Genomic DNA, 14,951 nt, shown 5'->3' with positions numbered 1-14,951 from the left:
ATGAAGTTGGTGGCTTTCTTCACCCTCCTCACCTCCGCGGTCCACGCTGGTCTGTTGAGGAAAAGACACACCTGTCCGCAGGTGTGTGATGCGTCTCAGTGCCCTGTCACTCCACAGGTCTGTTACTACGGACAGGTGAAGGACTCGTGTGGCTGCTGCGTGGTGTGTGCAGCCGGGGAGGGAGAACAGTGCGGCGGAGGCCTGTCATGTGGGGACGGACTCAGGTGTGACTCTGCCCAGGGAAACCATGGTGGGCTCTCTGGCTCGTGCGTGTGCGCCTTTTCTGGGCCGGTATGCGGCAGCGACGGACGGACTTACCCGAGCATGTGCCGCCTGGGAGCCGAGAACAAGAGAGCTGAACTCGGTGAGACTGCGCCGGTCATCCTGATCCAGAGGGGAGCCTGTGAGTCCGGTCAGTGACTTTTCTTTTTTTTTTCTTTTCTCTCTGTCTTCAATTTAAATGTTAAAAAAAAAGAAAGAAAAGAAAACAACAACAAAAAAAATCCCTGCTTCACGTGTTTTTTTTTTTTTTTTTTTTTTTTTTGTCTATCAACATTACTACAGGTAAGTGGCACTGAAGAAAAAAATACGTCCGTTTCATTATTACTTTTTTTTTCTGAAAAAAAAAAGAGTCAGAATTCTGCCTTTTGTTTCCCAGAATTCTGACCTTTATCTCAGAAAAGTTACAAGATAAAAAAATGTGGATGTTTTTTTTTTTCTTTTTTTAGTGGCCCTAAACATCTTCCATACATTTCAGTATGTAATTAACAAAAATATAATTTACAACACCATGATAATGTAATAAATCTTTCATTCATATTCGCTGAAATATCAGTGCAATTGTATTTTAAATAAGAGAAAAAGAAAACAAAAAAGGAGTAAAACAGTGTGTTCAAATTGCTAAGATGCACCTGCCAAAAATATTGAGAAAGAAACAAAGCAATAAAATAATGAATAATAAATACAGTAAAAAAAATGAATAAATAAATACATAAATTGCATCACTTATTTGGAGTTTGTTGGTGTTTTTCTGCACACTCTCATTTTATTACATCCTTCTAACTTTCTTACTGAAGGCTCACATGTTGTCCAATATCAAAATGTTGTGATCACTGATATTTCACCTGAGGAGTTTTCTCTGGTATCTCTCCCTGGAGCTAGACCAAGCTTTACAGCTGAATTCCTAGAAAATGCTGTGGTTGAATTTTTTTCCAAAGGATTTTATAACAAAGAGCAGCTCCTCGCTCAGCATAACAAAGGGAAGTTCATTGAAAATGGTCACTGCTGTCCTCTGTATAGCTGGAGGAGTTTATGTCCAAAGGAGGTCTACTTCCAGAAACCTTTATACCAAATACATTTTCATGCTTGGAAGAGGAACAAGTGCAGTCATTATTTAGTTCTCCTCTGTAGATCTTGTCATATGTCTCTGAAACTTCAGTGAGGGGGTAGGCAACAAAGAAAATGACCAACAGCATTCTGAGAAAATCACCTTTCTCTTTATTGTGAACAGTGTTTATATTCACAGTATTCACAATAAGTGAATAAGTTAAAAGACAACAGGTTAAGATTTCTGTCAGGAAGTACTTGGAGTTCACAGGTTATAGTTTTCATTGGCAGGAATTTTCCCCTGGAACTAAGGACTTTTCGATGGAACTATATGCTTTTCAACCATGGGTGCTAAGGTCTAAGTTTAGCTCTGGAGTCACTGACCTACCCCTGAAATTATCCCTGCCTGGAGGGTAGTACTGTCCAGGTCAATGAACATTGGGGGCGGGGTCTGTAAGCTGGGCACTTTTGATTGGTGGAACACCAATGGTATTTTTTATTTCCTCCTACCTCTGTCCACAATAAAATGACCCCCAGCTGTGACTGACTTGGTTTAATAAGCTAAACATTCACTTAAATCCAGGTGGACATTTTGAACCAGCTAGATCCTCTTTAAATGTTTTAAATGTTGGTTTCAAAATAAACTTTATGAAGCAGGGTGAACACACATATGTTCTTACATTTTTTCTTATAATTCCGATTTTTTTTCTTTTCTGTACTTTTCTTTTCTTTTCTTTTCTTTCTTTTTTTCTTTTTTTTTTTTAAAGTATTTTAAATAATACAGTACCCGTAAAAGCAAATACTCCCAATACTTAAAACAGCTTATACTGATGCTGTTGTGATATTTGGCCTGGAGCAGCATCCTTTTACTGAAGTGATAAAGCCATGTGCCTTGTCTACCACTGGTGATCCTCCAGCACCAAGTGCACTGCAAACAGCATTTGTAGGAATATAGTGGGGTTTTTTTCTGACAGATACATCGCTTTGACCCACAGGTTTCTACAATTTTATTTTGCCTTGCTGTTTGCTTCTTGGATCATTTAAAAACACAGCAAAGTGGTTAAACTTGCACAGTTCTGACAAGTTTAAAATAAAAAGTTGTGTCTTTGTCTTCACTTCTTTCTCTTTAATCTGTTAACCATGATGATATTTTGACATGGTACGCATGTCCAGCCATTAGCAAGGAAAACTGAATTAGCAGCATGCATGAGTCAGGTTAACACCTGAACCGAGCATTAAATTTAATGGAGGTAGACCCCACCATTACAGGTGCTAACGGCAGAATTACAACACCTGTTTGGCTGTTTGGGGATCAAAATAATCCTTTGATAAAGTATGATGATGTGGAGCTACACAGCAAATCAAGGAGACGATTTTTTTCAGTGAACAGATGAGATGAGCGATGGAAGTCTAAAACCAGAAAGGCTTGCTGCTGTCAGGTTTGCAAGTTTTCTTTGCTCTTTGCTTTTATACAGCTGGTTCCTTCCAAGATGCGTGTGGTGAAATGTTGGAGTTGATCAAACAACTGCTTGTAGAGTTATCCATCAAGTTACTGTGGTGGTCGTTCCACAAAGCAGTTTTCATATTAATTATTTTATTTCTGAGGTATGCTACTGTGCGCTCAGAAACACCACGTGCATTACTCTGATCAAGATCTTCCTCCAAATGTTCCCTTTCTCTTTGTTAACCTGATGGACTCTTGTGATAAAATCTCAATTTCTTCTGCAGAAAAAGTTTCTACTGATCTACTCTCAGTTACATCGTTACAGCTTTTTCCTGTTAATGTATAGTAGGCAGTAGGCAGTTCGATCAAGATTTTCCTGGAGGTTCCCTGAAATCATGATATAATCTGCACCTGCGTGGCTTTCATGGCGTAATTAGTTAACTCGCCAATTATTTGCAGTCATGCATGTGGCTAACGCTGCAGCCAAACAGGCTGTTTCATAACGGTGAGTTAAGACCTAATGGTTCTGTTTGTTTAATAACTGAATGTGCATACAGGTCCTGGTCAATACATGACTTAAACTGGAAAAAACAACTTTTTGTTACTGTTAACTTGAGGACAGAAACCTCCCCTGGATGAAGGGGAATTTAGTTAAACTAAAAATGACCCAGCTCAGGATTTGATGTATGTCAGATGCCAGTAAAGACATCTTAATATTATAGATTTACTGAAAACATATTTCCAACACTTCTTTTCCGTTTTCTGTAACAAAGGATTTCTTTTCAGTATACTTTTAGAAACATTTGATTTTTGTCTTTGGAAGCACCAATCCTGAACCTTGAGTTTCTGCGTTTAAAGATTGGACCTCCTCACGTGTAGAAGCAGCATCATCATGTGTCTCCCTGCCTCAGCACTGATCAACTGTGTCTCTGCTTCTGAGGAAAGACTCTGAGGAGGTTTCTGTACTCCTGCCAGATGTCTGCTTGTGTTGACAAGTCTTTTCTCTGGAACTTCTGGAAATTGTTGGGGGTTTTGAAATGTGTTGAAATGCTTTGTTCAATCAGCGTTGGTGATAAAACCGAATAAACATGGCACGCAGTCAGCGTGGGTACTCATTTAGTTTTCTTGAAGCAAACAAAAACGTTTCTCGTGTAATCACATCAGATGATGCTCAAGTCACAACGGGAATATTATGTAATGTAAGCGTCAACTTCACCACAATGTCAACACCAAAATAGCAACCATAAGTCTTTATCAGGTCTGATCAGATTTTACTGGAGATGCATTAGACTCAGTCCGTGCTGTCAAATACAACTGCTTTTGGTGTCTTTCTGTCTCTCAGAGGTAACTCTTGTGATTTTTTGACTCTGAATGAAAAGTTTCTGTAGGAGGTATTTCATTGGGGTGGGGGGGTCCACAAACAAACATAGCTAATTAGAAACTAAAGAGGAGACCTTCCTGATAAAGGAAACACCTCCCACCATGCTCCAAAAGTTTTTTTCTGATTCTGATTTGGGGCCAGATTTAGCCATGTTTCAGAGCTCTGATGTGAGTAGTAACAGCACAAAACTGGATCGGGACTTAACAAGAAAATTCCAGCTCTGCGCTCTTTTCAAAATTTGTCCACTCTCCACTCTACTGACATACTCTGCTGAAAGGCAATCTTGTCCCATTCTTCTTGAATTTTTACAATTCTACAATTTCATTTAGCAAAGGCTGGTTTCCAGAGCTATGTAAAACACAGGCAAGAACTTAGACTGGAGGGGAAAAACCTTATTAAGTGCCACAAAGTGCTGAAAAGTTCGAGTGGCTGCAGGTGCTGCCATCTAGTGTCAGAGAAAACTTTTTTTTTTAAACTGCTTTTAAGTCTTCTAAATTAATTGGTTTATGCTTTGAAACAGACCTTTTTTTCAACCCACCACAGATTTTCAATGGGGCTCATGTCCAGACTGACATGACTGAAGAAACGATGATGATGATGATAACGATGATGATGATGATGATAATGATGAGCCCCCAGTGTGGCTCTAAATCTCTTGCCAGACTCTTCTCCTCTGTTGTTCCCAAATGGTGGAATGAATTACCTAACTCTATAAGATCCACAGAGTCCCTTTCTACTTTAAGAGAAGTCTGAAAACTCATCTGTTCAGGGAACACTCAGGCACTTAATCTGAGCCTTCTCTTTGTCCTCAGGGGTAGAATGAGTCAGAAGGTCCCGGACACAGTTTATAGTGAATATTTAGCGCTTGTTATTGAATGTTGTTGAAGGTTGGATGATATTGTTACAAGGACTTTTAATTGTGGTTAGCTATGGCTAGCATTACTACAACAGTAGTCACTTTTTGTCTTATGTTTAGATGTTTTTGTCCGACACAGCCCTCTAAGCCTTCTAACACCTATGTTATAGTTTAAAATGAATGTCCACATCATGGATCATACCTCATGTCCGCATGCTTGTGTTTGTGCTGAAGCCCACCTCTCCATAGTGTGCCAAAGTAGAAAAGTGAATCGTGCTCAGGCATGGTATACTTGTGGTCACTCTGGCCAAACGATCTTAGCTTTAGGGTTGAAGTGTGTTTAAACACAGTAAAGTCTGCCAGTGTGACCGTGTCCTCAAACATTATACAAATTCTTGAATCATTCTGTAAACAGATCAAAATGCTCTGCTTTAAGATTATTACGAGGTTTTCACCAGACTTGTTGAATCGATTGGGTCATTACATGACACAATAGAGAGGTGGGCCTCAAACACCAAGGTCTGCCCAAAGCTCCACTCCTGACAGGCCTCCAGACGGCTGACCAATCAGAGGGAATGGGGTTTGTGGAGCAGGGAGTCTTAAAGAGGCAGGACTAAATGATTCACACATTTCAGAGCAGTGCTGAAATAGGGGTTTCCTAAAACCCTTGTGCATGAAAATATTTGAATATATAATACATATGATGTACAATATTAAAGCAAAATACGCGCAATGAAAACATGGAACACCAAGGACATAAAACACGAGTTTGTGGCAGCTGCTGACAGTAAGCTTCTGTTAGCGTGGCTATGTTAACATGTTGGCATCAGTCGCTAGCTTCGCCATTAGCGTTACCTTGAGAGAGAGGTAACACTGTTGATGATAATTCCTGATTCTGTTAAAAGGATTAACCTTTCATCTCTGATTCTGTGTCTGTAAAGGAATGCAACATCCAGGAAGTATGCGCTACAGGTTCAACTTCATCGCAGACGTGGTGGATAAGATTGTCCCAGCTGTGGTACATCTGGAGCTTTTCCAGAGGTAAATTAGAAAAATGTTTGGACTCTGATCTTTACAGCTTATTGTTCTACTTATACAAACTCCTCCTCTTTCCAGGGAAACATACTCCAGTGAGGAGGTGTCTGTGTCCAGTGGTTCTGGGTTTATCGTGTCGGAGGATGGCTGGATCGTCACCAACGCTCACGTCCTCACCAACAAGCAGCGGATTAAGGTTGAGCTAAAAAGTGGTTTGCAGTATGACGCAACTGTGAAGGACGTGGACCAGAAAACAGACATAGCACTCATCAAAATTGAACCAGAGGTAAGACTTTGTTTCTTGTCCCTGACTCTGCCTGCTGTTTTCTTTTTGCCTGGCAGCTTGTCATTGACAGCCGACCTCAAACGCTGGCGGGACTCTGAGGTCACCAGGGCTCTTCCTGCCCAAAATAGACTCTGTTCCTCTCTATGGTTCATTTATCCTCTGACTTCCTCTGGAGTGGTATCCGGTTATACCATGTAAATCCAAAGCCTTGGCTTTTTATGCCTGCATTTGCAAGAGCTGCTCTGAATAAAACATGTCACTGCTCAGACATGCTCTTTAACCAGCGGAGTCAGAGCTCACTTAGCATGAAGCACATGCTTAACATTTTAAGTGCCGATCCAAATACAATAATACTTGAGTGTCACAGGGAGTGAATCACTGTTGTTGACTGTTCTATAGGTGAGGAATTCATCTTATAACAACCAGGGAGTGGTGACAGCTTACCCATCCTATATCTCTCTGTGGAACATTCCTCTAAAGCTTGCCTGAAAGGCAAATTTCTCATGTGGCTCCCTGCCCTGGGAAATGGGGCTATAAATACAGCTGAGCATTTACACCCACCCCAAGTTAAATGTCTGCATCCTTGATTTAGAAGCCACAGAGACGACGTCCTCAGGCTTGTGGTAGCTCTACTTGTGCCAAAATGTCCCACATTGAATAGTTTCAGTTTTAAGTACATGTTGGTGTCTGAAGAAGTGTTTGACTCATCTTCATCACAAGTTTCAAAAGAAGCTGTCAAAACTTGTGTGAAGGACTTTAGATGCAGAGTCTTGCCCCTACCGCAACGTAGCCACCAAAGGCGAGAAGTGTCCAGTGTCCCACAGTCAACTATTTGACCGTTGGTCACTTGACCTAAGCTGTGCCTCTGATTGGGTGAGCTGGGATCTTAATATGCTCTGAACCACCAAGCCCCCGTACGATATGTACTGATAGTGAAATTAGCGACTCAGACAGGAGACGTTTTTTGAACATGGCTGTAAACAGGTTCATTTCTGCTGTGAAAACGTTTTTTTTTCTGGCTGTGACTTCCACTCAAGAAACAGCAGGTTTTAGCACTTCAGCATTGTCTCATATTCTAAAACCGGAGGTTGCTGCTTGGTGTGAAATGAAAAAAGGACATCATCCTTTTTTTTATTATTATTTTTAACAATAAAAGCTAAAATATCTGCAAGGAGAGATAATGGATGCATTGAAGTTAACTTTATTCAAGTAATGCATGTCAGAAAATCTATTAAACTGCATCAAAGCTGATTATGGAATGTTATAAATGCAGTTCATTAAGTGTCCAATTGAGGCTGGCTACAGAAACAAATCAAACACGCACCAATTAAAATAAAGCTATTTTTACAGAAAAAAAAAAAAAGAGTGTGATTACGCCTGGGTCAAGAAACTATTTTGATTTAAGTAACTTAAGTCAGGTAACTTTTTTTTATCACTTGTAACTCTTGAAGTTACTCTGCATCAGGAGCAAATGGGTGATGTCATGGACACCACATCAATATATCCGTCTAATGTTGAATCTAATCTGACCTTGGGCATCCAGAAATGGAGATGCATGGGCTACAAATTATAGTAAAGAGACTTTAGTGTGTCATGCAACATGTATCCTCTTAAAGCTATCTCTGAAATGATGGAATTACTTTTTGACATTGTCCTCAAAAATTATTTTTAAAAGTAAATCAAATGCACTTCTTTTTTTGCTCTTGGCTCTACTTGGTAACTTGTGGTATGAAGTGGAGATCTTGAATTTCCTCAAAGTCCACGACCCAGACGACCCCTCCTGGCACCCAAGTGACCCAGAGAGTTAGAATAAAAAACTCTCAGCGGTGATGATTCATTTTCTTCAGGGCTGCAATTGAAAGCTCTATCACCTTCTCCTGCACATCAGTGTGGTTCGTAGGCAACACAGAGACAAAAAAGGCTCTGCTTTGGGCGAACGTCTGACTTGTTTTCTCGTTGCATTCTCAAACGCATTAAATCATCTTGATGGTACCATCTCTTTGTGACCTGATGCAGGCTCCTCTCCCCATTCTTCGTCTGGGTCAGTCCTCAGACCTGCGCCCTGGTGAGTTTGTAGTGGCGGTGGGAAGTCCCTTCTCCCTGCAGAACACTGTCACCACCGGCATCATCAGCACCGCCCAGCGGAACGGCCTGGAGCTGGGCTTCAAGGACTCAGACATGTACTACATCCAAACTGACGCCATCATTAACGTCAGTGAGGTTACAAACAAGATTAAACAACCTGAACTGAAAACCATATGATCTAAGAATAAACATGGTTTTATTGCTCTGTTGTTTCACAGTACGGCAACTCTGGCGGACCGCTTGTCAACCTGGTAAGAGGATTTAAGACGCTTGATTTTCATGAAATAAGAAAGAGAATAACAGTAAATTTACATAAATGTATGCTTTTATTTGTGTAGGAGGTAACTCTTGTTTTATTCATGATACTGAGGTCACCTCATTGTCGTAGCCTTTGCATTAAGTGAATAAAATAATAGAGATGGTACATTTATTTATGGAGGCTGCTGCTGCCAGGTTCCTCAGAGAGGAGTGTGTTGAGCCAGTGTGTGTTAAGTAAATTGTTTTTTATAAAATAAAATATTTTTTTTATAGGAATAAATTAAAGTTTGGACACCATGACCTTTATTTTCTGTAAGGAAGACCTTAAAAATGACACTGGTGTTTTACTTTAAAAAGGGGGTACTGTGCTTTTTTGTCAAGTCTTTAAACTGTCCCTTTGGTGCACCTGTAGTAGCTTTACGTGACTTAAGGCAGGACTTGGTGTTTGAGGCCCGCTCCTCTAAAGTGTCATGAGCCAGTAGGGAGATCCTTATGTGATGACCTCATTATTTAAGCAGCTCCTGCTAAGATCTTGTGCTATTTTTGGAAAAGACTATTTGGATTGGTTTACAGAGGGTTTCAGAGATATTTATACTAAATCTGTACACGTTTAGTCTCTACATCAAGCGTTGTTTTTTATACCCATGTTTACAATATGGGAAACCAGAATACCTCCTGTTTACAGCATTAACCATGAATTTGATTAAACATCCCATATGACGATCTTGTGGCTCATCCACCATCTTTGTTTAACAGGATGGAGATGTTATCGGCATAAATACTCTGAAAGTGGCTGCAGGAATTTCATTTGCCATCCCTGCAGACAGAATACGACAGTTTCTGGCCGAATCCTACAACAGACAAGTCACAGGTGAGCAGGATCTGCTGTTGGTGTTACAGAGGAAGGAAAATCTCCATCAACTTTCATAGATGTCAGTGAAGTAAGAAAGTCTTTTTTTTTTTTTTCCTATTTGCTTTCAGGAAATTCAGCACAAAAGAAGAAATTCATAGGCGTCAGGATGCTGCAGCTTTCAACATCGTAAGTTTGAGATCAAGTGCAACCCCAAATTTAACTTAATGCTTTTCATGAGATTTTACTCTGGAGATTTTATTTTATATTTTTGTTTGCTGCGCTCATGTAACTGCTGGACCAAAGGTGCCCAAGCAATATTATTATTTGATAAACCAATAGTTTCATGCAGTGAGTCATTCAAACATCAGCTAAAATTTTGTGTTTGAAAAGAGAAAACGTTATTAATCACTTAATAGTATAGCTATTCAATTTCACTATAGCTTTAAGCCTTTTATACAAACTATTCTTTTTAATACAACAACATTATCATCAAATGTCATCATATTGTATCACATCTTCAAAACTTTCACTAGTAATGTGGCATATTCAATCTTTTTTTATTTTTATTTATTAATTTATTTTTTAAATGAAAACAAAACATGTTGTGAAAGATTGTTAATGGTTATTAATCCAAATCAGGTTTCAGTCTGTTTTTGGATGGTTAAGTTTATTTGCAATCTTATCCTGAGAAGTAACTTCAATAATAGTTTTTAAATTTAGGAATACAATTAGGTTAATAAAGTAAAAAAAAAAAACAGTTTATCACTTCAAAAGATAAACTGCTCCTAATTTTTGTTTGTTGAAAGCTGTGTTAGTTTTAAAGTAAGGAAGCCTTGCATGCAAACTACACCTTTCCTTGTTTTCTTCATGGGAACTTTTTCTGCAGCTAAAAGCAAAGAAAACACATTTTAGCCTGTAGTTATCTATAGTTTTACAACATGAGCTGGAATTTAGAGTTCAGTTTGTATTTAAGGTGTAAAATTTGAGCAGTTCATTGTGTGCTGTCCTGAACAGTTTAGTCTTAGTTGCGATAGATTGTTTTTAAATGAATCCAATCTATTCTCATTACCTCTTCACCAGATTGATCAGAGATCTGAAGGAGCGTCAGGAGGAGTTTCCTGATGTGAGCTCAGGGGTTTATGTTTATGAAGTCATACCTGGAACAGCTGCATTCAGGTGAGAGTACAACTTTATTTTCTTACATTGTATTTACATCTTATATACCAGAGTGGCATCCCATTACAAACAGGCTGTGAGAAGTCTTTTATTTATTTTTTATTTATTTATTTATTTATTTATTTATTTATTTATTTATTTATTTATTTATTTATTTATTTATTTATTCATTCATTTATTTATAATTTCAGCTCCACTGGTCATTTTCAGTACAATAAGATGGATGTTAAACCTTGTTTCAGCAGGGTTTGGCTTTCTTTTCAGAAATCAAAGACTTAAAACACTGATGCAAATCCTGACATTTGTACAGAACACTTAGGACCTGATCTGTTCAGATACCAAATTGGTCAAATGATCTCCTATGATTGCTTGCACAAGTGACTATGGGTGCAAAAGTGGTGCGAGCGCTCTATTTAAATGAGGAGCTTATGTGCACTACCAACTGTAACCGTGGAGTTTGGGAGAGCAGAGCTCAAATCAGCTGCAAGAACAACAGAGGTGGACAAAAGGGGTGTGCAGTGAGCACACGCACAGAGAAATAATCCACCAAACACAAATCTACCTAGTTTTGGTGCCTAATTTATTCGTATCCCCCACAGGCAGAGCTGGTATTAAGACTGTTATTCTTTGAGTTTGACGCTAAAGCCTTAAGTTTTGAATAAAAATCAGTGATAGTCTAACTTTTAGCACATACAACAATATATTGTGATGATGCTGGATTGTCTGCAACATTCCTCCACCCCTCCCTGCTCGGTGATAAAATCAGAACATCATCTTTTATTCTTCCAGAGAGCATTTGCTTTATTTTGATTGCACTTTACATAAGATCATCAGCAGAGGTAAATGCCTCCAATGTAAATGTCAAACAGTGCTGTGCATCATAAAGCTGCGACCCCACCACGCTGCGTGTGAGGGGAAGAAACCTGAGACAGGAATAAGCTTGTCTAAAGGTCAACGGTGTTTTTCTGAGAGATGAGATCTGCTCAGCAGAGTTAGGATTGATTTACGGAGCTCCTGCTCTTTGGAGGAAAGTATGAAGTTCAGCTGTTTTCATCTCCAGCTTTGAATAGATTAGATTAGATTAGATTAGATTAGATAGGAACTTTATTAATCCTTTGGGAGGGTCTATCTAATCTAATCTAATCTAAGTTCCTTGAAAACTTTTTTTTTTTTTTTTTTTACTAATCAGTGTCTCCTTCATGAGTGCTGGCCAAAGCTTACTGTTTTTATGCCTCTAAACTGTGGAAATCAAAACAGTAAGCACCCTGGGTGATTTTACAATCAGTGCGTTTACATGCACACAGCAATCATACTAAGGTCATAGCTTGATCATAAAGTCACTACAGGGGGATCTAGCGTTTTTGTTGTGTACATGCAGAAATGAGAAGTTGACTTCTGGCCGAGAACATCTCACTCTGATTAAATAGGTGACGCTGTGTCCTTTTTTGATAAGCGAAGCTGCAAATGTATCCAACTAGTTTTGGTTCACCCAAAGAGAAAGCAAACATTCCAACGTCGATGGCCACGATGGATGCAGCTGTAGCTCTTTATGTTTCTTACGTATTATGTGTGTTAATTACATTATATAGTGTTTGTTTGTTGCGTTGGAGCACAGCAACTCTATTCATCATGGTCATATACTCCTTGTTCTGGGTGAAATTTGCTTGTGCCGAACCCGAACCGAGACATGTCGAGTCCTGCCGAATCCAACTGCAGTCTGACAGCAATGGTATTATCCAGGTGTGTCACTCAAGCCATGCTCAGTCCAGTCTTGGTCTTAATAAGCTGTTTACATACATTTCAATAGTCTGATCACAGGCTGACTAAGCGCAAAGTCTGGTCTCTTAAACTGCATTTAAACATACTAAATGAGATGTCCCTTTTTTAACTTAGTAATCTTTTCTTTTTTAGCCCAGAAATTCATTATATAAGGTTCATTATTACAAGAATACTCAGGCAAGAGGCATCACAAAAAGTAAGTTTCAGTTGATGTGCTGGAGATAAAGAAAAGACATGGCAAAAACAAAAAGCCACAGCTGAGCTGACAAAAAAAAAAAAAAAAGATAACTAGACAAAAAGGCAAAATAAAGGCTTTAGACTGTGGAACTTGAGTTCTTAGCAAGGCAAGCACGCGAACAGACTGACTAATTAAGATAATCTGGCACAGGACAAGGGGAAAACACAGACTTTAATACAGGAGGTAAAGGGACACAGATGGAAACAATGAGGAGCAGGGATAACTATGTGGCGGTTTCGGCTGTCCCAGTATAAAATTGTAAAGTGCGTGAGGGCTCTCATTAACTTTCTGAGCCCTTAACGCACCCTTTTCAAAAATCAGCATGGTTGCAGACTTACCGTGAGGGAATTAACTTGAGTTCTATGTAATGTGACGTGCAACCATAGACAAACAGGGTTTCCCGTGGGAAGCCCACAAACATGGCAGGTCAAACAAACGCTTTATACAGAAATTGAAAAAAGAGAGACGGCAAACAAGAACCACAGAAATCAAACCAATGTTGATGCTTCATGAATGTATGTCTGCGTGTCTTTAATAATAAATCTTCAAAATCTGCCCAAATATTTATATCTTTACTCGTACAGTATGTGCAGTTTAATTAATACATTCAGATTTGGTATACTCTTATTTCTTTCTGTTTGGTAGATTAATTGTTTTGACTTATTGGAGCGTATTGGTAAAATTTCAGTTATTTCAATTTAAAGCTTGTTCAATAAGAATTCATACAGCTGCTCAGGTGAGCTACATGATGACATGCAGGTTGTGTGAGAAGTGGCAAAGTGCTTTCCCAATCCCAGTTAGACCATTTTGAGCCCTTGTAGACTTATGCACTCAAACACTTTCCAGGTGATCTTAAGTCCATAAGGGCTCAGGTCTCAGGTTCAGGAGAGATTCAGCCAATCACAACAGTGGGAAGACACAAGGCCTGGAAGTGCAGTGACTTGAAATAAGAGGAAAGACGTGACTTAAAGGCAGACATGACAAACATAAAAGACAAGACTGATGAGTTCCCCCTCGGGGATCAATAAAGTGTTTCTGATCTCTGATGTAAAAAGGAATAAGTAACTGAATGTAACTGATGAGACATGACAGTCCTCCTCTTACCCATTGCTGTTTCCTCGGTCTCATGGTGGGTTAGAATGAGATAAAACCCCTTGTCTTGTCTTGATGTTGGGTTTCTGCTTTTAAAATTGTATTAACTTAACAGTCTAGACCTGGTAATGTTTTGAGTTAACGTTTGTTACGATTTGATTGATTTTTTGGGAAGCACTTGAGGCTGCATGTTTGAATATCTGAAAGTTGCTATTCATTAAACATATGTTATGTTTTGGAGCAGGCAGCTAATAAAGCTAAGCTAGAAAAATACAAGGCTGTGAAACGCCTGTTTCCTGTGTAGCTTTTAAAGTTACAAAGAAAACAAAATGAATTGCTTCACAAATTAGATAAGTTCTTACTCACGGTTCGAGACTTTTACAAAAAAAAAAAAAGTTGGAATGTATTTTAAAATTTGAACTTGGAGAAAAAAATTCACAAATACATTTCAGCATCTGAATTGACAATAGAAAAAAACAAACATGGGAGGGATGTTTCAAACCCTGATTCTGATGACTAATGTTGTATTCTTGCAGTGCCGGGATGCTGGATCATGACGTTATCATCGGCATCAACGGGCAGATCATCCACACCACACAGGAAGTGAGCGACGCCATCCACAGCAGCAACACTCTTTCAGTACTCGTGAGGAGAAAAGACAGCGACGTCATGCTTACTGTCTTTCCTGAAGTGGCTGGTTGATACCGCTTAAACAGCTTTATCGACCAAAACAGTTTGTAGCGATGAGGCCTGCATGAGTTTGTCTACTCTGTGGACACAAGACTGAACTCCCTTTACATACAGAGAGATTCCCATCAGAAAATGTCATAAAGAAGATAACACCTCTACATTTCATCAGTTCCTCTCTCTTTCTCTACAAACATGTGCAGCCATCATAAAAACTGAAACTATCAGAGGAGGAGAGACATTCTCTGCTTTATCACCTAAAGCAACAGGACACGTTCTGGCTGGCTGCAGCAACAAGCAGTGGTTGTTAAAAAAAAAAATACCAGAAACGTGACAAAACATGCCAGTGTCATTTCAGTACTCATATAGCCATAATTAAAGCAGTTAGAAGGGTGTGAAGGAAACTATAGGAAAAGGGGCAAACATGAACTTCATATGCAAAGACCATGTACTTT

General features: G+C 39.2%; 1 protein-coding gene across 1 annotated transcript; it reads left to right on the top strand.

Annotated features, from left to right (window-relative positions):
* On the top strand, positions 1-14,618 carry htra4 (HtrA serine peptidase 4). The gene is made up of 9 exons (XM_074669788.1): positions 1-412; positions 5,949-6,048; positions 6,124-6,328; positions 8,345-8,539; positions 8,632-8,664; positions 9,428-9,542; positions 9,653-9,710; positions 10,605-10,700; positions 14,346-14,618. Exons 1-9 carry the CDS (start codon positions 1-3, stop codon positions 14,509-14,511), a joined length of 1,380 nt encoding a protein of 459 aa, XP_074525889.1. The 3' UTR covers positions 14,512-14,618.
* The last annotated feature ends 333 nt before the right edge of the window (positions 14,619-14,951 follow it).

Source organism: Halichoeres trimaculatus, unplaced genomic scaffold, assembly GCF_033239565.1.
Source record: "Halichoeres trimaculatus isolate MK-OKI-2021-1 unplaced genomic scaffold, fHalTri1.1 fHalTri1_scaffold_5, whole genome shotgun sequence".
NCBI classification, from domain to species: Eukaryota; Metazoa; Chordata; class Actinopteri; order Labriformes; family Labridae; genus Halichoeres; species Halichoeres trimaculatus.
Note: the sequence above shows the minus strand (reverse complement) of the source record. Positions and strands in the feature narration are given on the sequence as shown.